At 42.9% G+C, this 24,982-nt stretch overlaps 1 protein-coding gene across 3 annotated transcripts in view; it reads left to right on the forward strand.

Annotated features, from left to right (window-relative positions):
- Positions 1–24,982, forward strand: part of LOC1278280 (serine/threonine-protein phosphatase rdgC) — a 46,081-nt gene that overhangs the window by 18,933 nt on the left and 2,166 nt on the right. Inside the window, exons 3-10 of one of the 3 annotated variants that reach the window (XM_317894.5) lie at positions 14,788–14,915; positions 15,724–15,817; positions 16,796–17,070; positions 17,665–18,018; positions 18,126–18,206; positions 20,590–20,775; positions 20,872–21,124; positions 23,655–23,833. In XM_317894.5, coding sequence (XP_317894.5) covers positions 14,788–14,915; positions 15,724–15,817; positions 16,796–17,070; positions 17,665–18,018; positions 18,126–18,206; positions 20,590–20,775; positions 20,872–21,124; positions 23,655–23,833 — 1,550 coding nt within the window. Of the gene's footprint in view, positions 1–14,787; positions 14,916–15,723; positions 15,818–16,753; positions 17,071–17,664; positions 18,019–18,125; positions 18,207–20,589; positions 20,776–20,871; positions 21,125–23,654; positions 23,834–24,982 lie in introns of all 3 variants that reach the window. The other 2 variants (XM_061656922.1, XM_061656923.1) reach the window with 2 other exon arrangements.

A 24,982-nucleotide genomic window follows, 5' to 3' on the forward strand; every position in this document is an offset into this window, starting at 1 on the left:
TGTTTACGTCTTGATGGAAAAAATGGAAATGAAGCAGAAACTCGCAACAGGGACAATCGAGTGAGCGCGGTGGGATTTTGAAACTTCTCCCATCGATCCAGCCGCTAGAGGATGTTTCCAGCAAGCGGTGTTACACTGCGCGAAATGTATCGTTTGCAAGGGGAACGTCCTGCAAAGGCCTCATCGTCCGCTGAGAAACGATTGTGACTTTTACCGACGGGGCAGACGAAGTTGATTCGATGAAAGCCGCTTTCAAAATCATCCGACCCAGCACGACGGTTACCATGGGAATCGGCAAATGCCACCCGGTAATTGATTATTCATCTGTCATGTTTTGAGCGGCGGCGGGTCGGACCGGTCGCCCCCCGGGTCGGGGCAGGACTGGCGGACTTGGAATTTTTATGCAAACAAGAAGCTCAAGATGGGTTTAATCTGCTCGAAAGGGAAGCAACATTTTGAGGCGAGCGAAATTTCGTCCCCGATGTTCCCGGTTGGGCGCAGTCGGCCCGGTCCAGACCGTTGCGCGTAGAGCGTAATGTAAAAGTTAAACGAAAATTAATTCAAATTCTACGGCTGATTTCTGATGCGTCCGGCCGGGGCCGGCTTGATTAAGTTCAAACGGCATGGTGTCTTGTTTGTGTTTGTCATAAAAGTCGAAGTGTTCCAAGCTTCACATTTGGCCCGTCGCTGTTACTTTTGGGCTGGAGCAGGGTTGGTTTTTGGGGGAATGAAATGTGGATGTATTGTTTGTGGGAGAGAGCGAATTGTTGTTTTTTTTTATATTTCGAGCGTGCTGTACTTGAACGTTGAGAATTTAACGAAATTAAATTGAAAATTTTATTGGCACCCGACTTAATTGTTTAATTAATTTTAGATGAAGTCGTTCACTTTGTGGGTCGAGTTCTAGAAGGTTTTAATTATAGAATTTGATCAGTGGAGCAATTGAACAATGTTACTTTAATTGCTATCATTTATTGCTCAAAATCATTTAGGAGCAAAACGCTTGACTGTGGGAAAGTTAAAAAAAATAAAAACGCTTAAATTAAAACGCTTAGAATCAATTTCACCCGTTTGTTGTGTCTATAATAGGTGAAGGTTGTTTGCAAAGTTTGATAGAATTTTATTCAGGTTTTAGAAATATCTTTTTTGTTGAAACATATTGTTTTTCAATATTGGGGTCCTTTCCGTTTTATGCTGGTAGGCTGAAATTTCAGCCTGTCAGCTGTTTGCATTGTATAGCAGTTTTCGAGCAGCTATCTAACTGGGTATAATATACAGGTGGGCTTATCTCAAGGTGAATAATTTAGAAGGCTGATTTTTATTGCTTCTGTTCCTGAATGAAAATTTTAAGAGTGTTTTGTGTATTCGTCAAGCCTCCAGAAAGCTCGTTTGAGCAAAAGTTTTCACTCGTTCTGTTAAAAAGTGATGCTCAAAATTGGTTATAAAAAATGCTATGAGACCACCTGGACTACATACACTTCGATTCTATATTGCATCACCTGATCTCTTTAATGCAACTTGGGATACATGTAAACAAACCCGTGTTTTCGAGCAGGTACTCGAATGTAATTCTAGCTTTGAGGCTAGAATAATCTAGACTGAAAATTGCAGGCTAGTTCTTTGTGTGGTTTTGTATGGAGTTTACATGATTTCAGCCTCCAACTGTCAAACTCCATACAAAAAACTAACTAGAATCGTGAAGGCCCCCATTATTTTTATCTGATTTAATATTTCAATATATTTGCAATGTTCCATCTGATTTATGAAGTTTGGGCATCCTTGTAGCAATCAGTTATTTTAATTAGTAAATGATTCTTATGGTAATTGAGCTCATTTGGTGCTGTAAGAGTGAGTGTTTTTTAGTCAAAATAAGAAATGGTGTTGTTTATTGATTTTTTAACTGATTTGTGCAGATTATTTTAATTTGTTTTTATTATCTTGCCTCTCTTCTTTTTACAATTACACAATTAACAATTGTAACAATAACAATTTTACAATTATCTTCACTCTAAGTGTTCGGTATACAATTTCAATTCTGTAAAATGATTGTGTTTTTAAAATGGTATTTGCACTTCTTAGATAAAAACGGCAGTACTATCCATTATTTGAAGTTAGAATTAGACCATACTTAAGTAGGAAAAGGGATGGACCTGTTTTGTGATGGTATTGTATTAACCCTAGGCAGTCTCAACACTGCTAGAAAAATAGAAACCTTAAATGTTGAAAACAATTTTTCCTCGCAACCGAATGATATAGAACATTTGAATCTCTGTTGCAAGAACATGCAAGAAATAATACATTTTGCTATGTTTGTTTGTACTACTTTTATAGTATTATTGTCGGAACAAAGATTCAAGCCGGCTTGATGGCCCATTTATATCAAATCATGAAACTGCCAAAAGGTTAAAATTAATAACAATAATTAAAACGTATGCCTTGACCTTAACGATCGTAGAGAATCATATGTTACAATCAAAAATGTTACAAATGTTTAGATAATCTTTCACCTACACTCTTTAACGCATTCAAACATGTCCAACACAAGCACCGTTGACAGATCCAATCTTCTGCACGGGTAGTGTCCTACCCCACCGGTCCCAAAAATACGAAACTTGTTAAGTATCGCTCGCTTATGAAATTAAACGCGAAAAGGCGTAGGTAGCTTGCCACAGCATAAGCTGCACCACCCTTCCAAACGAGCCGCTTCACTAATACACTCTTCTTCACCGTTGGCCGTCATTCTAAGCGTAAATGGATTATGTTTTCGAGCCTGTCCATCCCATTAGCCGTTCCGCGAAATCAGTGGCAGGCGAGCGGCCGCCAGGATCGCGCGCGCACACCACCCGCACTGACACATCCAAAGCGAAAATAAATCAAGTGAAAACTCAATTTCCTCCATCTGTCACAGTGAGTTTGTTTAATTTTCACCACAAACTCCCAAAAGGGGTGAAATGTATGGGCTGGGCCCACTTTTGGCCCACTCTGGGCGAGCCGTGGGTGGGAGGTTTTTTGTTGCAATCAACTCACTTTCCCTCATTCCCAGGTTCCTTGGAGTTTTTGCTACGCGGGGAAGCATTTTAGCGTACGCCGGAACGGAAAGCAGCATCTAATAATTATGTCATCGTGTTGGTTTGGTGCAGATTTGGTGGTCATTTTTGCTTTGCCGTTGTTGGTGTTGTGTACGAGGAAAAATGTTTCACTTTTTGTTTTGCCGGATACATCATTACAAGTTTCCCGTACCTTCGGGCGGGAATTCAGGAGGAAAACAGCCCCGGGGGTTGAGCTGGAAAGCCACTCGGTGTCATTCCCACGTTTTGGGCGAAACAAAACTGTCGTTTCACAAATTTATGGTTACATAAAACTGCCGACAACTGGGCTAGAAGGGGGAATCGGTTTGGTAGGAGCCGGTTTCGGTGCGCTGCACACACAAACCGGAACCGTTTTGGGCGAAAAGAGTGGGAAATTATCATTCGTTTGTAGGGTTTGCGCCGGCATTTGCTAGCGAAGAACGTGGTATCCGGTTTTCATCGGATGAAAACTTAATTTTCTGTTTAAAGATGAGATCGTTCTTACGCGTATTCGAATGGGTTCAAGCTGTTCTAGGGTAAATGGCAAAGTTTGAATATGTTGTTTGCTAATAGGTTCCTTAGCAAGTAGACGTTACGCTTTAATTTATTTAAAGTATAATATTGGTAGGGAAATTATGTGTAAAAAATGTCAAAAACATATTAAATTGTTACACCATTTTTCTAAACATTCACGACGCTAAAAACAGGGCTTAGCAAATGTATGCAGAAGATAACTTCTGTGTGCTTTTAATATTAGTTTGAAAGTTATGCCCGGCGTTATGCTGTTCGTTGGCTGTGTTTTTGTTTCATGTTTTACGCGCTCGAGAAATGAAGGATTCTTCATCATCTGAGCATGGTTCATAAAACGCAAATGCTGTACCCGCGCGAAGAAAGCGTAAAAGCTCCAGCCCTGATCCACCATATTGAAGCGCAAGCAAAGCAAACAAAAATCGCTGTACAAAACCCATAAAGTGTGTGTGTGTGTGTGGTTATCGTTAAGCGAACGTTTCTTATACCACACGGAGTGAAATTTCCACCGTATTCACAACACACACACAAACCGAAAGAACTCTTCTTGTGCCAGCTCATCACAGCCTCGATCCGGCGGTCCGGGGGCCGGGACGTGCGAAATGTAAAGGTAACCTTCTGCATTATATTATCCGCGCAGTTTACGAGGAAATTACCGAGTGCGCTTTCCTGTTGGTTTTCGCCCGCTTGATGGGCACGGGATGGGATATGGTTTAATGGATTATTTCCACATCGATTGAAGGTTTTCCGTTCGGCTGTGGAAGTTGTTTTTTTCTCCTTTCAGTGTTCAATGCTAGATCTTGAGAGCTTTCTGATGGCAGATGGAATTAAAATTGTAGAATCATGAAGTAGAGATCGAAGGCTTGTACGGGGAATTACATTCACCTCGGTTAATCCGAAGGTTGCAAAGTGATTTAAGTGTTGTGGTGTGTTGTGAATGACGATGTAATTTAAGATGATGTTTTGTAGTTAAAAATACAGCATACAAATCAAGTTTGAAATGGAGGTGGATTTTCGGTAAAGAAATAATTACAAGCAACGTGTAATTTTCGCCATACAGCATTACGTCTTTTTTGTGCAATTCCCTAGCTACAGCCGAGGGTAAGGAGGCACGGTTGCATCAACATCCAAAATTGCTAAAAATCACGCGACCACCGTTCTGCAGGGGTGATGAAAAAATTCTACAACATCACGCCCAACACGCCCGTCGCCGGCAACGCAGGTTGATCGTTCATTATCTGATTTCTTCCGGTTTGGCGCTTTCTGCTCCCGCTGCGCGGCACGGTCAAGCGTGGCTCGATTTCACGGCACACGCTGGGTAGCGATGCGTACCAATTAAGTACAATTTCCTTAACTTCCCTTTCCCGTCCACATTCCTGAGCTTCCTTCCCACTACGTGGGTGGGGGTGTGGAGGCAAAGTGTTGGCGGCAACCACCGGAATGGGAAATAAATTGATTTTATCGTGTAGCGTGCGTACCCCGTTTTGGGGTATCGGAATAATTGGAATTGGAGCTCGTTTCGTTTTGGTTTAATTTGTTGGCGAGATTAAATTTGGCTGTGCCCTCTTTTCGGGCACCCGGCTTTTGCTGGGTGAAGTATAGCGTGGAGAAGGGAAAGGCAGTGTAGCGTTTGCTGCCGGAAGTAATCGTTCAACAAATCCAATACAGGGTTTCCCACAATGTATTGGTCAGTTCCCATGATTTTTTGGTGCGTTCCCACGATTTTATGGTCGTATCCCATAGATTTTTGGTTCGTTCCCATAATTTTTTGGTATTTTCCGATTGGATATCAATACAATTGGACCAAACAATTCTGGGAAACGACCAAAAAATCGTGGGAACGCACGAATAAAATATGGGAACCCACCAAAAATTGATGGGTACCAACCAATAAATCGTGGGAAACCCTGTAATGCAATGGCCCGTTCCGATGGAGGTGGCTGATTAACGCGCAGCGGAATAATGTACAGCAGGTGTTTGTTGGCTGTAAACTTTTTCCTCTGTGGTAGGGGTGGAGGGGTAACTTTGCAATGTAAGGATTTTGTTGATTTGATTCAATTGATGAGGTTTTTATTTATTTGATTGTTTACGATGTTAGTTGCTTTGTTGGTGTTTTGTATACAACAATTATGGCTTGGGGCATACTACGTGTCATTTGTTTGATTTGATAAATACATTAAAACTATAATTAAATATGTAGAAAGGGATCGTAGATGCGAATTTAAAGTAATTTAAACTGTTAAAGGTTGCAGCTAAAGTGTAACACAACTGTGAGCCTTTATTTCACTTTCAATTCCACGCCGATACACACAGTAAGCCGAGCCAGAACCTTCTGATCTGCTCCGGCCGATCGCGGCTTTTTATATCCTCCTTGACCCTTGCGTGAAAGAGAAGAAATGTTCTCATCCTTGTTCCTAACGAAAGTTCCAGAACCGTTCCCTGTCTCTAAATCTCGCAAACCGTTCACGGTCTCTACACGGCTAATGCTGAGACACTCATTTGCGCTTGTTTTGTTGATGTTTTCCTACGTATTAGATGTATGTATGTTTACATTTACCTTGCACGTTTTACATTCTTAAATGATAGAATATGAGCTGAACTTTTATTGCTAGATATTGATTAAATAACCACTGCCATTTTATATTTATTATTTTTAAATTCCATTTATTGGATTGGATAAAATATTTGGCAAGCGGAATACATCCGTGATCAATTGCAGGATCGCGACAGAATAAGTTCAATACAGTCATAGAACTTTAGGAGTGCTTTGTACATAATCTATAACCTGACCAAATGAGTTGTTAAATCACAATAAATTATATGTGTTTTTGAAAATACGTTTGATGTTTGATGATAGCTGTTCTTTTGTTTTTCTGTAGACCTATCCTGAGTAGTGATGGGTAAAGTTGGCAAAAATCCGGAGCCGACTCCGATCCGACTCCGATAAATTCGGAATCGACTCCGGAAGGTAGGTCCGCGCTACAATATCCGGAGTCGTTCGAAATCGTCCGGAGTCGTGCGGAGTCGCCCGGAGTCGCCCGGAGTCGGAGTCATCCGGAGTCGTTCGGAGTCGTTCGGAGTCGTTCGGAGTCGTCGGAGTCGTTCGGAGTCGTCCGGAGTCGCCCGGAGTCGGTGTCATCCGGAGTCGTTCGGAGTCGTTCGGAGTCATTCGGAGTCGTCCGGAGTCGCCCGGAGTCAGAGTCGTCCGGAGTCGTTCGGAGTCGTTCGGAGTCATTCGGAGTCGTCGACTCCGGACGACTCCGGTCGACTCCGGACGACTCCGAACGTCTCCGACTCCGGGGGGATCGAGTGGTTCCATTTTGCCGGAGTCGGAATCGAACTAACAATAGTCGGAGTCGGATCGGAGCCGTGGGTGCGCTCCATACAGCACATCGCTAATCCTGATTATTATGAAAAACCATGCGTCTCCATCGATGCCTTAGCTTTCTGTGTATTACAGTAGTTGCCGCTAAATTTTGACTCTAACTAACCTATTTTTGTCTCGAAGGCACGCAGTTTTGATAGCATGTCACAATTTTTGCCTCTAAAGCATGATTTTTTTTACTGTGAGTCAATTGCTTTATTTACAAAATTTTACGTAATGTCTGAAACTGTTCCAAAATTATAAAATTTAAGTGTAGTAGTTAATCATTTCAATGATAGAATTTGAAATATAACCCTTATTATGCCATTGTTTAGAGTTTTAAATGAGTGAAAAAAGTTAGCATGTATTTCCAGGCTAAAATAATGGCTTTAGAATTCATAAATTGTCATTTTTTACACATAAAATAAATCAAATTAAACGATTTTTGTAGAGCTTTTGGGATGTCAAATTCCAATTGTCAAAAATCTATTCAAATACCTTCAAAAATTATCAGGAATCCAACAAGAGTAAAAATTGATGACTTACAAACAAAAATAGGTGCGTTAGAGTCAAATATTGATGCGCACTGCCAAAATTTGCTGCCTTAGAGCGAAAATTAGGTGCAAACGACTGTATTTTAGGATTGGGACAAATTTCATCAAAAGGTAACCATAAGTTTCCTCTTTGTTTGATGGAGTATTTTATTATATTCTTATTTATCTTTATTTTGTTAAACAAATCGCTCAAGAAACAGATAAATGGATGTTTCGAGCAAGTAGTGGAGTACGTTTAAGACAATGTTTAAAGTTTTTTAATTGAAATTTCTTTGGATATCTTCTTCTTTTTCCTCTTCTTATTATTCTTGAACAACAGATTTATTTGTAAATTTAAAAGTTAACTTTTCTGAAAACTTTCCTGCGCTTTCCTGAATGTATGTAATTCTGAGTTAGGTTCATTATCTCGATATGCTAGAAAATTGCAGCATTTGATTAGCTATGCAAAACCGCAACAACAAAAAATCCCACGGGCAATGCGAAAGAGCTGAATGGCGAATCTAGCGCTTCTAGCCTTTTCATAGCAACAACAACAACAAAAAAACTCATCAAAATCGCACACAATGCATACGACCCCCGTTCATGGTATTTTTGCACTGCAACGCCATTTGATCGCTGGTTTTGCGCTATCGTCAGGCAGTAAATTAGCATAATCCAAGAATATCGTGTAAATAGAGCGAAGCGTAGTAAGTGAGTAAGACTCCCATGACACGCCAGAAGAACGCATTTCGTCAGCACTTTCCTCCATACTATTATTTGCCTGTGTGTGTGTTGTTATTTTTTTATATTTCTCGTTGAAATATTTGCTCCACTCTCTGCCTTTTACGAGTGTGTTGGGTGTAAATGGAGAAGTTTTTTTTTATTTCGCTCTCTTCTTCTCTATAGCCTGTCCCGTTTCAACCCCCCTTGAAAATGTGGTTTAATAATGTGAGGTGCCAGGGGTGCCTTGCTGAAATTGCTCGCCGGGCCATGCACAATCCTTTGCCGACCCTTTTTTGCTTGGCGGAAACCGATTTATTTCCGGAGGATTGTACGATGTTAAATAGGGAACGAGAGAGAAAGAGACAGAGCGAAAGAGGGTTATCAAGACGAAGCGGCACCATGTATCCATACGCCACGGTAGCATTGTTGGTGTATTATTTGACCTGCTGGATCCCCTCTCCCCCACGCCGCTTCTTAGAAGCCCGCTGATGACTATCCCCTGGTCAGGCGTGTGCATCGTAATGACCCACTATTAGCATAATTTGGTATTCATCGGTAGTTTAGCAGCATTCTAGGGCAGGGTGGTGTTGATGGTGGGTAAAAACACGCGCACACCCTTGACGCTTCTCGCTTGCCGCTCCGCTTGTTTTGCAAGTGCGGATAGTGTGATGGGCGAGTAGATAATTTAGCGTTGGTGTTTGGTGGTTTTTGCAGAAATTTGCACAGCATAATGTAGCTTGGACGTGGACCGTTTCCCCATACTGCCTCGTACCGGGCTTAGTGGCAATCGGCTTGGGTGAGTTCGTTTACTTTTAGTGATTACAGCATGCCTAGAATGTGGGCCGATTTGTGGGCCCAGTGCCGGTATGCTGCCCAACCGCACTGGTCATCCATTTCGGGAACCCATCAAACGGGCCACAGATACCCGATTCAGGTTTTGTGGTCAGACAGTGTATGGTCGTTTGGTATGGAACTAAGCGAATGGAAGAGCTTTTGGTTCGATTTTTCATTTTCCTGCTACACGCAGTGCACTGAGGTGTGTATGAGTTTATGTGTGTGTGTGTGTTTGAAGGAAGAGTCTTTAGTGGTTTACCGTTCACCGTCGAAAATGCGTTGGTATGGCTTCCGGAAAGCTTACCCGATCGGGGCATAAATTAGATTTAATTCGATGCTGTCAGTCGGGGTAGCTTTGGGACTGAAATACTGGTCTTTAAACACAAATGAGCTTTAGCGTGATGGTTGCTTAGGCGTTTTCTGGTTCTACTGTACGTGCTATGAATCAGCCTGAGTATTAACTTTGTTGAGTTAATTGAGTTAATTTAAAAATTAAATTTTAATCAGATAAAATCCTAATAGTAAGACTCGCCAGTTGAAAAAGAAAAAAATCGTGAATGTAATACAAAACAATGAAATCTTTCAATTCTTATATATAGCCGTGATGGATTTCAATTTCATTTATCTAAATGGTTTGCCTACACTGACTATACAAACACTAGACATTAAGCTAACCTAACTAAACTAAAATAACTTGACTAAACTCAGAGACACCAACACAGCTTATTTTACTGCTCATTGAAAAGGGATTAAAGGTTTAGGTAAAGAAAGGTACGGGAAGATTGCGGAAGGGGGTATAAAAGCTAATGCAGGAAAGTAAGCTGGAACTCAATTTAAGTAAATCATAATAATTTGGTCAGAAGCTCAAATACGTTTCAACAATAATGATTGAATATATTGATGAATATGTGAATATTTTGACAATACTTGAATATATTGACAGTATTGGAGATGCAAATAAAAATGGTAGCTTTTTGGTAAAGTTTTCACAATTAAAGAAGATTATCAATATTATTTTAAATGATATCAATTGATAATTTGCGTATAAGAATAGAAAATTGATACTTTTTAAGCATTTTAATTAAATAATAGTAAATAAAACCTCAGAACGTGTACAAGTTTTTCCAGTTTGGGACCAATTGAATGGATGGACTTTTGATGGAAGGAATGTGCACAGGGTATACTGTTGCATGCTGCTTAATGATAATGGAACTTTGATATACCAGCATTTTTATTAATCATCAGTTTACGCATAATTACTAATTTATTATATAAACATTTAAATGAACTTTGAACAAGCTAGATGTTCTTGCAATCTGTCTAGCAAATTCAAGTTTTTTTTCACGAATTATGTGCAGCAAAACCGTTGATGTCAATAAAACCATGAAATGAACAAACAATAACGAGAAAAAAAAGATTTGCTACCTGTTTGCCTAGCACAAAAAGTTCAACAAAAACGCCATACCACGCGCAATCAAGCTTTATCTGATAGGTGGGTGCTCCTTAAATGAGCAACACCGTTTCTACTTTCTCTCACCGTTTCCGTTCTCTAATCAACAGAGCAGAGCGGTTTAAAGTTCAACATCAAAAGAAAAGCACACCTAGCGAGTGGGAGCAAAACTTAAAAGGTGTCAACGGTTATCTGTGGCAAAAAAAAGATCAACAAACGCTTCAATCACTGTCTGGAGCTAATGAACGACGCCCTAATTAAACCTTGTTGACCTTTTCCGGCACAGTACGCCGTAGACAAGCGTACGGGCGGCAGGGTGATAAATCGATATCTACGAAGAGCAATTGATTTAATTAAAAACCGTGAACCAACTTTTCTTGTGGAGTACTGTTTCCTTTGTTTCTCGTTCTCCGTCAGGATTTGAACCTTTACTAAGAAGCTATCGTTTGTTGTTCATGCTCGGTTTTGCTGAGTGAAGAGTTGATAAGGAAAATATATTGGCATACCAACACAGTCGCTGCAGTTAGCAGGAAAAAGGATTGACGCAGATAAGTTGAAAATCTTTTTCCATTTGTCATTTGAAGGTATGCCGCTTTTCCAAACGTTCATTTTAATCTTTTCTTCATGTCACGATTGGTTCGTTCGCGGAAAATCATGTACCCAAGCGCACGAGAGCTTATCGTCTTACCTTTGGGCAAATATCGGAACGCAGTATAACTATCTAATCCGCTTACGTGAACTGTCCCCGTGGTTCGTGATGGCGTGTGGGAGGGTTACAAAAAAGAAATCGGTTTAAATGCTTACCCAGAATCATTCATAAGCGGTTGAATCGATCTCCTGGCGCGCTGGTAACAAATCGCACAGAGTGTGGGATGAAAAGCTTTATAGCTTAGGAGCGTAATCCATGTGTAAGCAATTACTTCATTCTTGTATCAATAGGAGCACATAGCGGGAATTGATTTAATTTGCACCCCTGGAACATAGCTTCGCATGAACAAGCATTGAGTTGATGTATTGTGGGACTATTTTTGGCATCGATATGTGTACTAAGAAAAGCTACTTGCTTACGCGAGGTAGTAGATTGGTGGTACTGAAAGTGAACCTAAGGACTATTTATGAAATGAATGTCTTTTTCCTGAATCTACCACAATAAAAGAAGAAAGAAGAAGTTTAATACAAATCTCTTCAAACCAAGCTGGTTAAGCTAAACTCGACAAATGGTGCAGAGCAATCTAAGTTTTATTGAATTTAATTCAAGCTCAACCATTTTTTTTTTTTGCGAATTCCCAACAATCGCTCTAATGAGGACAGTTTGCCAACGAGATTTGGTACGAGAAATAATGGATTAGTTAGTGGCACACTAACAGTGTGATATTCTGAGAAATATTTCAAAAGCTCATCACGCTTAGTCTTTCAAATTTTGTGTGTGTTGTGTGTGTGTGTGTGCGTACCGGCACGATGGCTGAGCAAAAGTTTATCTGAAGAAAACCTCGGTATGATCATAGATGGGGCTGCTATAATCTCAGTGGACGACGAAGTTACTTGCCAATTTGGTGGTCTTGTCAAACTGAATCCATTTCTTGGAAATGGTATGTACGTGCCATTGGTGAGAACAAAACCGAGCGAACTGAAAAACTTTGTGATGGATTCTTAGTTCATCGTGCAGCTCTTAAATCATTTGCATCTGAGCCAATTTTAAAGAACAGGGGTTTTCAATGCCGACGGCGCATCGTTTAAAATACAGAGCAAAGAAGTCGGAAAATAATGTTTTTTAACATGTAACATTCACAATTAAACTATCCATTTGAAATCTAAAGCAAAATAGGGCTGTCGTAATCTTTAAGTTCATTGAATAAGTTTGCAGACAGCTATTGCCCCTTGGTTTAAGCTCAGAAGCGAATTATCAAGTTAAGAACTTATTGTATAATCATAGGAATGTGTATCCTTTTTCTAATGCGTAATTTTTATTATCAAGTCTGTTTGATAGAATTGACAAGAGTCCTATCGTGTGGAACAGTCATCAAGTCTCAGGACCTCACTTAAATTCCCTAGATATAATTTTCACTCCTGACTTACTTACTTAGCTGGCACTTTCACCGCTTTGTGGTCTGCTGCAGGAGTATCCGTAGCCGTTCACGGTCTCGCGCCTTTGTCTACCAATGTTATGCTAAATTACACTAAGAATTATTCTAAAACACAATTGTATGCCTAGGTATGTGATAATACGTCTGGATGTGGCACTAAACGTAGCTTTAATTTCCTCCGAGAAAATAACGATACAATGGGACATTACATAAAAATTGTCTCTAAGTTTTTTCAAATAAAAATAAAAATTTAAATTTCATCATGAATCGAACTGTTGCTCAAAACCGAATTTTCTATAGAAAAAATAGAAGAAACAACCTGGAAAAAGCTGGCGGTGAGACCTTAAACATATGTTACAAACAGTCAACTAAAAAGCTTGAAGTTGACTTTTTTATGAACGAAAACCCCTGCAATACTTAGCCTGATGAATGTCAAAAGCTTCCCCCTTGATTATGCCACTAGAAGTGATGGAAAACTTTGTTGCTGATGGAGTTAGTGCGTGGTTTGTTTTGCTTAAGGAATCGCTTATACAAATTACACATTGGGCAAGCAACTCGCAAGACAAAGGCATCTGGTGCTATTTTACCTCTGTAAAGGCAATGCTTCAAAGAAGCAACAACTGCCACAAATGGTGGTGCACACAAAAAAAAAACCAAACAAGAATGCTCTGGATAAATTGCCTCCCACCCGGCCGGTCCAGCGTCAGGTATAATTATTTCTACACGCATCAGACAAAATAAATGACACTGCCGCAGCAGCGGTGGCGTGCGCGTCTATAACCGGCACGTGGATCGGTGTGCCGGAGCCATGTTTCTTAGGCGCGCGCGTAGGCTCAATTAATGAGCTTCCCCGAGCGAACGCGAGCGTCAAGTAGGACACGATGGCGATAAAAATAATGATAACGATAATGATGCTACCCGTCCACCGTCCTGCCTACCATCGATGCTTGTCGGTAATGGCAATGGGTCGAAAATGGCGCATAGCATGAGAAATGGTCGTGTGTAGCCGGCTGTGGGTGATTCCGTTTCGGGGGCTGCTAAAGATCGCGGATCACACGTGCATCGCGGTGGAGCTCGGCCGGAAGGGTGGGTTGCCTAGTTTGCGGAAATGGATGCTGCCGGTAAGATGTTCGGGGTCGTCCTGTTTAATGAGTTTTTAATTGGAATAAATTTGGCCAGAAGCTCAAAGACAATAAATCGTGTCCCGGTACAAACGCCAACGGACGATGGTTTGGGGGGGGGGCCAGTGATGATAGCGCGCACCCGACCCTGTTGCTTGGTGGCGTACGGTTTCGGTGACATAAATTAGAAAATATTTATGTAATCATTTAGAATCTTGTCGGGATGAATTTGCTCCTTCACCGAGGTCGGGTTTGGTTCGCCGTTGATGGAAATGGTCTGTTTATTTTTCATCGGGTTCGTTCCGTCGTGGCAGGGGGCAAAGCAGTGTTCCTAATTTAGACAAATTTCTTGCCCCGAAAAACTTTCCTGCAAATGACGGCGAGTAAGTATCGAACCATGTGACTTTTATTTACAAAAAAAAAACTGCAAATAGAAGTTTGGTTGTGTGTGCGATACGTAGATCAATAATTGTGATTCATTTATGCTGGTGCTATCATTAATCAGGATACTTAAAACGGGTCCCGTATCCTTTTGCGTGCGTGCGTGGGGCGACAGCGTATATCTCTAGAGCAGATAAGAAAGTTAGCAAACTGATAAAAAAAGGACACAGCAAGGAAGCGCAGACACTCGACACGGTTCGCCTTGGTGACAGAGGAAAGTTTAATGAATTCAATAAATTATGTCGTGCAGCGCCAAGGGACAGGGAAGGGACAAAAAAGAACCCCAAGTTTTGGTCCAAGTTTTGGCACGCGTTTTTGCTGTTGAAAATAGAATTCACATTTTTCGGGATGATGTTTTTTTCTTCTGTTGCTGCTTAATTTGAGTCAGAAGATTGCTTTGTTACTAACGGGGAAGGATATTTTAAGGAAGGTAAAGCATGTGCAGCTAAAGCAACAAAAAATTGTCATATTTATTCATCGTTAGTGAAGAAGTTTTGTATCTCGGCGAGTACGAACGCATTAATCCCTTTTCGTGCGGTATCTGATGAAACTTTTCCTCTGTGTGCTTTTTTTTTTGGTAATTTGTTTCCATGCTCCGGTTTGGCCGATTCGCTCAACGAACGTGGTGTAACGTGGTGCAGCAATGAAGGCGGCCATTCTTATACAGCGCTGGTATCGGCGGTTTCTAGCCCGGATCGAGATTCGGCGGCGCTACACGTGGACCATCTTCCAGAGTATCGAATATGCGGGCGAACAGGACCAAGTACGGGTGAGTAGAGTGGAATAAGTGTTGGAGAGATGTACCGAACTTCATCTGTTTACATTTGGTAGGGCTGGAGCCTTGTTCAAGTTCTGTATTTCACCTTTTGGGATAGTTTTAGATAGATAGTTAATAAATATAATAACAGTGAAGGAACATTAAAAGTGAAGTGACTGTGCGAAGCTGATACAAAATTATAATATCTAGATACAATGTTAAATTCGCCCTGAAATGGTATTATACTGTCTTGTTGTTTTATTCACATTAAATAACTATTTGTATGGTGCACACCTTAACAACGCAGTTGAAAATGGTACCGTATACATGGTGTGGTTCATAGGTAATTTTGATCAAACGATCCACCAGGCACGCTCGCTGCACTCGTACGAATATTGAAATTGGCTGCACTTGAGTACGGTTTTTAGCTGAGTGGATCAAATATTTACTCACCGACAGCGCTGCAACCAGCGCCGCATGCATCGAAGCCACGGGAACGAGGCGCTATATTGATTTTGAATTAAGACTCACTTCACTAAGCGCCACGTTCCGGCGGGCACACTGTGTAACCACTGCTGCACGTATCGTTTCACCGCTGGAACGTGCATGCTTCGCTGGCAGCCTGGCTGCGAATCGCTCTCCATTCCGGGGTGGATAAACTGTGGCAATGTGCAATGTGTAGCCGCGCAGCATTGATCGTGGCGATAATTAATCAATAATTGCAACGATGGTGTTGAGTTTCCCGTAGTCCGTAGTGTGTTTGGCAGGTGGCGATGTAGAGTTTCAGTAATAATATTGGCTGCACTCTTTCTACTTTCAGCTGTACAACTTTTTCAACGCACTACTTACGCACATTCCAGAGACCGCCGGACGTCCGCTGGACTCGCAAAACACATCCCGCTCGTCGTCCGCAGGTAATCCCGGCGTGCATTCTTGATCCCGTGTGCTGCTCCACCGTGTGAAAAAGAGATTTTCCTGTTTTTGTTTGAAATGCTTGAAAAAAAGAAACGCTCGCTGGCACGGTTTTATGACGAAAACTATCTTACTGCAAGCATAAACGAGGACTAGGACGCCCGAAAAAAAAAAACACCAGCAAGAAGCGATTTCAGCAAAAAACACAGCAACGCTCAGCCTAGCAACAAAGCATAAAAGCAAAATCACCAAAATCTCATCCACGAGTCAATAATATTAAAAAAAAAAACAAACGATCATTTGTTCGCAATCCTCATAAAACCTGACATTTTGTTTGGTCTGGTTTTATTTTTATTCTTTTTCTCTTTCTCTCTCTCTTTCTCTCTCACTCTCTTTCTCACCTTTTTAACTGTCTCTCTCTTTCTTACTGGATTGATGCTTTCACTTTGATCTACTTTTGTGTCTCTTTCTGATATTTTCACCATTTACTTACACATTTGTTAATGCTTTAATAATCCATTAAAAATCTTTAAAAAATACACTTTTGGTTTGGTGGTTACACCTGCCTTTCCAATCACCCATTGGCTGCACCTTCTCTTGATCCCCGGTTGTTTTCTTTCTCTCTCTCTATTTCTCTCTCGTTCTCTTTGGTTTGAATAATCTTTGTTGATCATTCAAATTACATGCTAACAAACTACTGTCCCATCCCGCAATTGGCTGGCAAAATCATACTTCATTGCCATAACCATTGGTGCCTAACCTCCCCTGAACTTCACCTCAATTAAACCGTCCATAACAAACCTTCCGGCTTCCACTGGCTATCGGCAACACGGTTACAATGAACACAATCACATATCTATATCTGCACACACACACACACACACACGTACACCGACACTAAACCCACCCATCACCCTCACCACCACGAACACCAACAGAGGCACTGAATATGAAATTTTCCGACGAATCGGACGATCTAGCCGACGAGGGTATTACCGGACCGGAGCGTGGCTACCAAGGGCCAGATATCAAGTTCCCGCTCGACAAGAAGGAGCTCGAGGTGATCATCGATCTGTTCCGGAAGAAGAAAAACCGCCTGCACGCGAAGTACGTGGCGGGGATACTGCGGGAAGCGACGTCGAAGCTGAAACGGTTGCCAAATTTAAACCAGGCGTCGACCGCCATCTCCAAACAGGTGACGATCTGTGGCGATCTGCACGGGAAGCTGGACGATCTGCTGGTCGTGTTTCATAAGGTGAGATGAGTTGGGGTATCGAAGTTGGCTCTGGATCACAGGAAGATAGTTTATTTGTTTATTTAGTGTAGGATATATTTGGTGCCGTGACCAGGATAAAAACGGGGGATATTATGTCAAACCCCAATTATGTTCAATATCTGTTATTGAAGGATGCTTATTTATAAGCACGTGTCAGATAACAGACGATGCATAAAATTCAGATAGGGAATTGAGAAGGGAATCATAAGGAAGAAGATTCGTTATCTCGGTAACTCAACGAGCAAAAACACAGAAAATGTAATTTATTCCATGTATGAAATGTTGTCTGCACATTGCTGTACCGTTCAATTTCCCATGCTCAATGTAAACAACGTCTCGCCTCGATGCACCCAGAATCGATCCCAAGTGTCACAAGCAGAAAGGCAACTACGGTGCCCGTAGAAAAGTTTTCCCCGAATAAATTTGCTTCAGAATTGCATTATTGCATATTTGGGGAGCCCGTGTGTACAACGGTTGAGTTGAGATTGAGTAGAAAATCGAAACGAAGCTCCAAAGGAATCCTCTTACATCGTCAACTCATACCAGCCCTTTTCATCTGTGCCGCTTTTCCAGAACGGACTGCCATCGCCAGAGAACCCGTACGTGTTCAATGGGGACTTCGTGGACCGGGGTAAGAAAGGGCTGGAGGTGCTGCTGCTGCTGCTCTGCACGTTTCTGGTGTTTCCGGGCGGCGTGTTTCTCAACCGGGGCAACCACGAGGACACGGTGATGAACGCCCGGTACGGCTTCATCCGGGAGGTGCACCAGAAGTACAAACACAACGCCGAAAGACTGCTGAAGCTCATCGACGAGGTGTACCGGTGGCTTCCGTTGGGGACGATAGTGAACAACCGTGTGCTGGTCGTGCACGGCGGCATTTCCGACTCGACCGATCTCGATCTCATCCGCAGCCTGGACCGTGGAAAGGTGAGCTGGTGGTGTGCTGCATGTTTGACCATCATTCGAACTAATTCCCGTTTCATTCTATCTTTCCCAACCCCGCTCACGATGGACATCCCGATGCATATCAATAGTATATATCACTATTGCGGCCGCCCATCACTGAAAGTACCGCCCCGGGCGCTGAAATCATCGATAAGGTGGAATGGAAACAGGTAATTGATTATCGCAATAATAGCGACTGTCGGTCTGGGGAAGCAATATCAGCCTATCATCGTTGGATTCGTTTTAACCTTCGTTTTGGGGGACGGATGGCTAGGTTAGGGTCATCAGGGTCAGGTCAGGGTGAATTTGACTTACTGCCTATAATCGAGTATAGATTGATTTGACAGCTACTTTGGCACATTGTCCACCGTTATCTTGCTAATGTGACATTGATTAGGTCTTTGGCTTGGGGCAACTCTGGACAATTCTGGAACATGACAAGACAATCTGGGAGGCAGTTAACAATATGCTTTGAAGCACGATTTACATGTGTTAAATTGACATTGAGATACATTTGCATAGAGTATATCTAACGACATTGCCTGAAAATTGTTTGCGAATTCTCGATGTGGAAGGTGCCTGTTTCTAGAATTACGTCTAATTTTGTTATCGCATGGGTGATACATTCCCCAAGCGCGTTTATTTCATCACAGCACAACCTCAGTTCGTTATGTGTGTTAAATTACCAAAACCACCCATGATCTTTCGTTGGGTTACAAACTTTTCATCACACCCCGGACATGGTTGCAGGAGCGCAAATCCGTACCTAGCTCACGGATTAGACACGATCAGCAGCACGAAAAGCATGGAGCGTGTAGGGAAAGTTTTAATTGTGTACCAGCAGCCTTCGGGGAGCAGCCTATTTGCAGTGAGATTAGGTTGGGTATCCGTTCCCGTGCCAATTGAGTGCCATGCTCCTGGCAATGCCGCTTGGTAGGCAAAAGTTATCCAATGTAAATTTGGACACCCGTCCGCGTACGACAGAGGGAGCCAGTTTAAGTTATGCAAAGGTCCAAATTAATTTCCTCGGCTAAGCGGTTATGCGATTCAATTGATTGTTGGTACTGAACATTCGTAGTAACCCGCACGAGGATGACATTTACCCTGATGGAAAGAGCCACAGTAAGCTTTTGATTAGATTATCAATGTTCCTGGGGGACTTTAGTTGGAGAGTTTAATTTGTTAAACTTGTTAGTAATAGAGCAATAAATGGGATGGGAAAAGTTAAAATAGCTGGTGAATGTGTAGTAGTTTCTATTTAGTTTACAAATCATTGAGCTACAAAGAAAAATAGGTGATTGTTTGAAAGAAGCTCTCTAATTCATTTACTAATTGGTACATGTAAATAGGGATTTTTGGATTTTAGGGGTCACAATCAAAAGCTGATTAAGTTGTCATAAGCTGTAAAGCTTAGTTTGAAAGCTTTCGAAACATTTATCTAACATAAGCGTATAAGTTGCGATAGACAAACGATCCAATCACTTCGGAGTAGCTCAATCACAAGTAGCATGCCACAACATTTTTTTTACGTGAATATAAACCAATCCCTGCTAAATACACCGTGAAACGCGGTCATTGGCATTAGTTGAGGCGCAAAATTAATAACACAGTCACACAATCCGGCACTTTCCCATTTGTTTCCATTAAAAACAAAACCCCACCATTACGATGTGTGAAATGGGGAAAGCATGTTCTGCACAATTACACTTACACACACATACACATACAGTTGGTGCACCGTTTGGCGAACTGGAACTGCGGACACACAGAACAGAACAAATAGACCGAACGGTGTCCGCCAAAGGGACAAGTGAGCCCACGTTGGTCCCGCGTGTTGATAACCGGGTACTTTATTGTAGGTGTCAGGGAAATGCACTTTGCTCCCGGGTGTGTCATCCCGGGCGTGTGTGAGGAGGTTAAACGAGTCCGAGCTCCCGGAAGCGGAAGCACAAAAATGATGTACAATGCAAACAACCATTTGCTCTTTGCCCCGTCTGTTTCTCGTGCAGTTTTTGCAGTTGTGTGCTTTTGTGCAGTGTGTTGCATTACAAAACCCCCAGGTCGGAGTCTTTTGTCGTTGGTCGCAATCATGGCCGTGGTTACTGTGTTACGATACATGCAAGTATGCATGCATAACCAGAAAGTGCAGGATGATGAGTGGGCATGTTTGTGTCGAGGTTCCATTAGCCGTTGCGTTTGGAGATTTTCACGATGCAGTGCGACGTCTACCGGCAGCTTCCCGCTGATGCTGGCGTTATTTGCATATTTATTGCAACGTCTACCCACATACGCACACACACGTTTGATGATGTGCAAACTCCGTTCACTCGCTTTATCCCTTTCCTGTGGGCAATCTAGCAAACCCGGTATGCCCGTTACGGTCGATTTAATCAACTCACTTGGCGGGCGGTGAAAGGAAGGCAAAACATCTTGATTATGATTGTGCAATCGAACGTACCGTGCAGCGTGCGGATGGTTTTATCGCACAATTTTACCGCTTTACCGCACTGCGTTTTGTTTTGAAAAAAAGCGTTTCATCTTTCACCCTGCAAGGTGTTCGACATACTGTGGAGCGACCCGCAGCACACCGAGGGCTGCCGGCCGAACTCGTTGCGCGGAGCGGGCACCTACTTCGGACCGGACGTCACTAGCAAGTTCCTACAGCGCTACAAGCTCCAGTATCTCGTCCGCTCGCACGAATGCAAACCGGACGGGCATGAGATCATGCACGGTGGCAAGGTAAGGTACCGTGCGGCGCGGTACATCGGAAATCTGAAGTGTCTGAAGGTTGGTTGATTGATTTTCCCTCTCTCTGTCTCTGGTTCGCCATCACAGGTCATTACTATCTTCTCCGCATCGAACTACTACGAGATTGGCTCGAACAAGGGTGCCTATCTGAAGCTGGATCCGCAGCTGGACACGCACTTCGTGATGTACACGGCGGCCGCCTCCAAAACGCGTAAGCTCACGTTCCGCCAGCGGGTGGGGCTGGTGGAAAGCTCGGCCCTGCGGGAGCTGGCAGCGAAGCTGCGCGAGCGGCGGATAGAGCTGGAGCGGGAGTTCAAGTCGCGCGATCCGGAAAACAAGGGTAAGTAGGGGAGTGTTGGCCAGGAGGAGACTCGCCCGTAATCAGTGCAATCAGCGACATAAGGCTGGGAAGGTCGGGAAGAAACGAGATAGGGGAGAATTCAGCCAAGGTGGAACGGATACGGCTGAGCTGTGCGAGCCTGTCAGTGTCAGCGGTGCCGGGGCATTATCGTGTAAAGCCACAAGTTTATGGCAGCTATTGGATGGGTTCGAGATTCACATTCTCGTCACGGTGGTTAGCACCGCTCAGAAGAAGGAACAAAAAGTAGTACAACGTATATTTACGAGACTTATCTCATCTCAGGGCGGTCGTCGTTTTGTTCCGCCGATAGTGTCCAAACAGGACCAGATCCCAACGAGCTTGGGCTGGCCCTTTTTGTTCGTGGACTGTGATATCTTTCCGTGCTTTGTGTTTGTGTGCCTGTGTGTGTTACAGAGAGAGAGAGAGAGAGAGAGAGAGAGAGAGAGAGAGAGAGAGAGAGAATCATCACACAAAAACAGCAAGCTGACTCTCCAGTCGTCCGAATGTCCCGGTACATCCAATGAAGAAGAAAAGATTACCTAAACGGCAGGACGTGACATGTTGAGGACAGGATTGAAAAGATTTATCGCACCAAGGGTTTTTCCCGTCGCTTCGGCAATGTGATAGTTCGGTCGTTTTGTTCTTGTGTGTGTGTGTGTTACATCGAACAAAAACTTGAAGCATTCCGACTCCCCGTTGAGTTACTTCCCTCTTCCCTGAAGGGATTGGTTCGGAGCTATCGCGCGGACGGGCAACGGGTATCTCAAAATTGATGCCTTCAAGACTCGAGGAGGGAGAATGGAACGAAACAGGAAGAGGAAAAAGGCATGCGGAATTTATGATTGTCGATAAAATGTCATTTTCAACCATCTTGAAGCGAATTCGAGTTGGAAAGCTTCCTGGACTGCAGACTCCATGGTCAGAAAATGGGCGCGAAAACGCTACCAAAGATGCGTCATTCGTCATTCGGTTGAAGAAAAAGGTGCTGTTCGGTAGGTCGACAAAATACCTCCAGCCGGATTCTGTGTTCGTGTAAATCCCGCTGCTCGTCCCGGTGAAATGAATAATGTGGATGAGAAAATAAAACATAATCCCTCTCCCGATGGCTGCGACGGCTCGGAGGGTCATTGGACACCCGGCTGGACGTTGTCGTAATCTACACCTGACCGGGTTTTGGGAGGCAGAAGGGGGGAGGTTTCTTGTTTGGAACTTACTGCAGAAGCAGCGTAGTGTAGTGTAGCAAGAAATAAACAAACAACGGACCCGAAAATACGCATTCCTTCCTTGCGACACCATCTCCCGCTCTTGGGGTTGTCCGCAGTCCGGGGGTTTCTGCTTAATTCGGCAGAAATTTTATGACTTTCGCCGGAAATTGCTAGACCAGCGACATTGGAAGGTTTGCAACCAGCTTCGTGGTGGTGTCCCGTTTGGAACACACAACACCATGGGAAGGGCATTTTGAACCTTTTTTTTCCTCTCCACAGAACCATTATTAACTTTTTTGCGCTCTTTAGCAGCTTTATTTTGTTGCGGACGGAAGGCGCACAAGTACAAACAGTTAGCAAGAGTTGCCCGTCCACTCGTTCGTTCCTCGTTTGTCCGGGTTTTTTTCTCCCATCGGCGACAATGTATTACCGTAGGATCTAGGAACCGTACTGGGAGCTGGGAGAGATCATAAAATTTCCATCAGCGTCGAAGACTAGAACCTCGGTAGTCACCGAGTGAGTGTGTCTTTCTTGCTGCTTGCAAACCCCTCCCGGAGGAGATGTGAAGGGAAGCCTTGATACTCGTCCCATGAAGAAGCCAACCACGACCGATGAAACAACCTCATTGCTAAATCATTTCCCGTGGTTCTCGTTCTCGTGCGTAGAAGCGGCGGAAAAAGGGTTACCTCTGCAAGCTTGGCGTGTCGATGCGATTTAGTACGGTTCATTTTCTTTGTGGCAGTTTGATGCAGTTACTTGTTACTGTCTCTCGTCCCTTTTTTTGCTGCTCGCCTACACTGGTAGAGTTATTTGTCCAGCGAGTACGTCGTTTACCAGGGTTGCACTTAACCGTAGCGCGTAAAGGTCGGGACGAGATTTCGTACCTCATTATCTGTTTGTATTATGGGCTACGCATAAAAAAGGAAAGTCGAGACATTTCATTCTGCACCTCGTTTATATTTTTAATGTCAAGTTCGTTACGAAAAAGGAGAAAAACTGAAGTCACATTCTTGGAGATGCTCCTAGGAAACGGCACCGACAATGTCGTTAGGACGATTTATATTTATCTCAATATAACAAGCAGCGTTTCCAGCCCCAATTCCAGCTGCATCTTGGTGCGATGGTGGCAAAAAGCTTCGAAACAATTCAAACGTCCTCGCTTTTATCTAGCATCATCCCCGGCACTGTTAATGATACCATTAGCAAGAACACCTGCCACACCTTGCCGACCATTCATCTTGGATCTGTAGTTATTTCTGGAACCGTTCCATTGCATCCATTTCGCATTCGTTCTTCGTCCGCAGGTGTGCTGCCGCTAGCCAAGTGGTGCGAGGCGCTGGAGAGCGCCACCAGCCTCGGTTTGCCGTGGCGAATGCTGAAGGATAAGCTTGCACCCGCCGATAATCCCACTGCCAGTACGGTCGCAACGGTGACGGAAGTCAGCTACCGGAAGACGCTGCACCTACTCGACACGGACTCATTCGTAAGTATCGCAAAAAAAATGAAAGCAAAAAGACTACAAATACCCGGGGATATAGCTACTAGGTCAATGGTTTAGAGATGCGGCTTGAGGCTAGTAAACGTTAAAGAATGTATCTCACTGCGTGATGCGGTAGATTGACGTGCTGCGGTGAAAGGTGGTGGTTAATTTTGTAACATTTCAAACGATGATGTTGCGCTTTTGTGGACATATGGGAGAGAGAGAGAGAGAGAGAGAGAGAGAGAGAGAGAGAGAGAGAGAGAGAGAGAAAAGAGAAGGGTTGTTTGTTTCCCGCGAGATCCGGGCTGGGGCTTAAATTTGTAAGTCAAACCCGAGCGCCGTTTGATGCCAGCTGGTACCGGGACTTCGCCGGTTCCGTCAATCATCGTTACTGCTTGCGATGGGGCTGTTGACGTTAATGGCGGTATCATTTCGGTTAACCGAGATCGGGTTATCGCGCCGGCATGAAAACAGGCCGGCTTTTGAAGTGGGTATTGATGTAGAAAGGAATGCGATGAGTCGTGGGATAGCCCCATTTGGGAGTTAAGGCTAGATCGCTGTGGGTAGATTAGAATTTTTGTATAAATGATATCTTTAAAATGGTTTGCCGGTATACATTCAAAATTTATGGTTTTTATTTTAAGAAATTGAAGTATTTATTTTGTTTATGATTTTTATAGGATACTTGTAATGACCTACTTAGTACAAGTTTGTTTTGATAAATTAAATGAAAACAGAGTTATTTTAATGATGATGATTAAGAATAGATTTCATGCTTTTTAGACGTTAATTATTATCAAACTCTAAAATCAGCATTAGGTTTGGCCTTCATAGTTGGGAATTTATATATTTTAGGAATACTGGCATATGTGATATGTTAAGAACGTTTTTTCTAACTCAGAGTATCCCAGACACACGAGTACGTTTTCGTACCATTGTCTGCCAAAAGTCTAACACCAATTTGAATAGTTGAAAAGAATAACACAATCCATTGATTACCAATAAAATGATTAAAAAAAAGCAAAGAGGCAGGAATTAAATGGAGCAATAAATGAGTGAAATCTTCAACAGGCATCGAATGACATAATAATTGACGGTTTTGTTGTGGATCTCGTAACAATGAGTGCGTAATTGTATCATTATTTGTACATT

The sequence above is a fragment of the Anopheles gambiae genome, chromosome 3 (assembly GCF_943734735.2).
Source record: "Anopheles gambiae chromosome 3, idAnoGambNW_F1_1, whole genome shotgun sequence".
NCBI classification, from domain to species: Eukaryota; Metazoa; Arthropoda; class Insecta; order Diptera; family Culicidae; genus Anopheles; species Anopheles gambiae.